Raw genomic sequence first — 2,240 nt, forward strand, 5'->3', positions numbered from 1 at the left:
TGAATTTGCCTTGAGTGGCTTATTGAAGAATATCTTAAGCACTTTCTATCCTATCACATGCACCAAACTATATAGAGACACTCTTCAGAATTCTAGCAATACACTGAATATATTCTGTGTATTGTATAGCATTGTTGAGAACAAAAACCTATTTAGGCTTGTTTAAAGTCATAAGAAAGATATTGGGTCATTGTAAAAACATAAAAATTGGGTATACTCTTTTTAAATGCCCAAAGAAAACTGATTTAAAAAAAAAATTCTGTGTATTGTATAGTATGGTTGAGAACAAAAACCTATTTAGGCTTGTTTAAAGTCATAAGAAAGATATTGGGTCATTGTAAAAACATAAAAATTGGGTATACTCTTTTTAAATGCCCAAAGAAAACTGATTTAAAAAAAAAATTAAAAAAAAGGAACAGATAAACTGGATTTGGCTTTAATTTATAAATATGGATTTCTGCAGGTCTTATAATTAAATTAATCTCTTAATTTATAAATATGGATTTCTGCAGGTCTTATAATTAAATTAATCCCTTATAAAATGTTTCATTCTGTATAAAACTAGTATTTGCTCTACAGCTGCCAATTGATTTTGACTGTCCAGGAATTTGAGAGACAAAAGTGAGGAAAACTGTGTCCAGTGGCTCTAAAACATCCCATCTCTGTTTTAATTGGGGTCTCAGAAAAATTATTATAAACTCCAGGAAAAAAATGTTATGAAAATGTCATTTTCAAATTACTTTTCATTAATATATGTTCCTTTTCACTTATAAAACTCTGTTCTGATGATTGAAATAATATATAAAGAGCATTTATTAATAGAATAAACTGACATCTAATTTTTTTTCTTAAACATTGGGTTTTTGAAAACACATTTTAAAATATAAAGAAAGCATACCAATATCCATTCCATCTTCTGGTAAGTAAATACATTTTCCTAATTGAAATATGTCAATAAGTTTAAGAGGAAATGTTTACTTAGGGACATATTAATTAAGCTTAATTACTTTACTTATTTTAAAATATTTTCTATGAAATTAAATATTTCATCACTGATTTAACCCTTAAAAAATCATATTTTATCTTAAAATTTATTCTGTCAAGTATTTACTTTGAGGCACTGAATGAAAGATCTTAAACACAGCTCTATTTGGCTTACCCAGGAAGCCAAACAATTACCTTCTGAAAGTTCCTCTGGATATTTGGATTAGTGCAAAAAAAAAAAAAAAAAAAAGAAGAAGACATGAAACGTTAAGCTTTTGAGAAGATCAAGTCCACCATCAAATAAAGACACATGACAAAAGCAAGAAGGGATCATGTCGCCCTTAGAGAAAGCTGTGACTTCAGTGAAACCTGGCAAGGCAAATGAACAACATACAACTGGGCGTCCAGAAACTCATTTAACCTGACTCTGCTGCTCAAGGGACAGTAACTTTTTCTATAAGTTTCTCATGTAGACTCGTCCTGAAGGCTTTTTATCCATGAAGACTCCTCTCTACCTCCCACTAAATGAGGCTTGAAAGAGAAAAACTATAGAAAGGCAATTGATTCCGGTCTCCTCTCTCTCTCCGGGAGGCTCTATTGTTTCAGTTCTGTGAAGTGGACGGGGTGGGGAAGGGCACTGGAGCAGGCGTCACAGCAGCCTCTGGCCTGAGTGTCCTTATTCCTTATCCCTCCCAGGGTCCATGCACACATTCCCATCTCCAGCCGGCCCCCTGAAGACAAGAGGAACTGAACAGAAACATTTATTTGTATATGATAAGAGAAACAGAGAAATTGCCTTAATTGAACTGGGGATAATATGCCACAGCAATTATAGATTGATGAAATGGAGAAAATGAGGAAACATATACTTGGGAGTGAATACTGTAACATGACCTAGTTTTTCAAAAATATTCTGTGGGATTTATGTTGTTACTAATGATGTCAACATTATTTTGAGGGAAAGATACTTGATAACACTGTGTGACATCAATAATAATAAATAACATTTTAAAGAAAAAGAAAATAGTTGATTCAGTATTCATACATCATTTTCCAGCTAATTTGCTATAAGTATGGAGTAGACAGAATGTATGGAATAAATTATTCAGTAATTGCATGGTGATATCTTTATTCTGTTTAAATGTCTCTCTCCACGACGACTGTCTCCCAAACCACCAGACTTTTCATGTTACATCTTGTGAAAACTTACATCATCATTGTATATTAAAGAACTACTCATATATATTTGTAATGAG

At 32.1% G+C, this 2,240-nt stretch overlaps 1 protein-coding gene across 1 annotated transcript in view; it reads right to left on the reverse strand.

The window, feature by feature from the left end:
* Positions 1-2,240, reverse strand: part of MPP4 (membrane palmitoylated protein 4) — a 37,905-nt gene that overhangs the window by 10,573 nt on the left and 25,092 nt on the right. The window contains exon 15 of the mRNA XM_006921356.3: positions 1,180-1,194. Within this exon, the coding sequence (XP_006921418.1) occupies positions 1,180-1,194 (15 nt within the window). The remainder of the gene's footprint in view (positions 1-1,179; positions 1,195-2,240) is intronic.

Source organism: Pteropus alecto, unplaced genomic scaffold (assembly GCF_000325575.1).
Source record: "Pteropus alecto unplaced genomic scaffold, ASM32557v1 scaffold3, whole genome shotgun sequence".
NCBI classification, from domain to species: domain Eukaryota; kingdom Metazoa; phylum Chordata; class Mammalia; order Chiroptera; family Pteropodidae; genus Pteropus; species Pteropus alecto.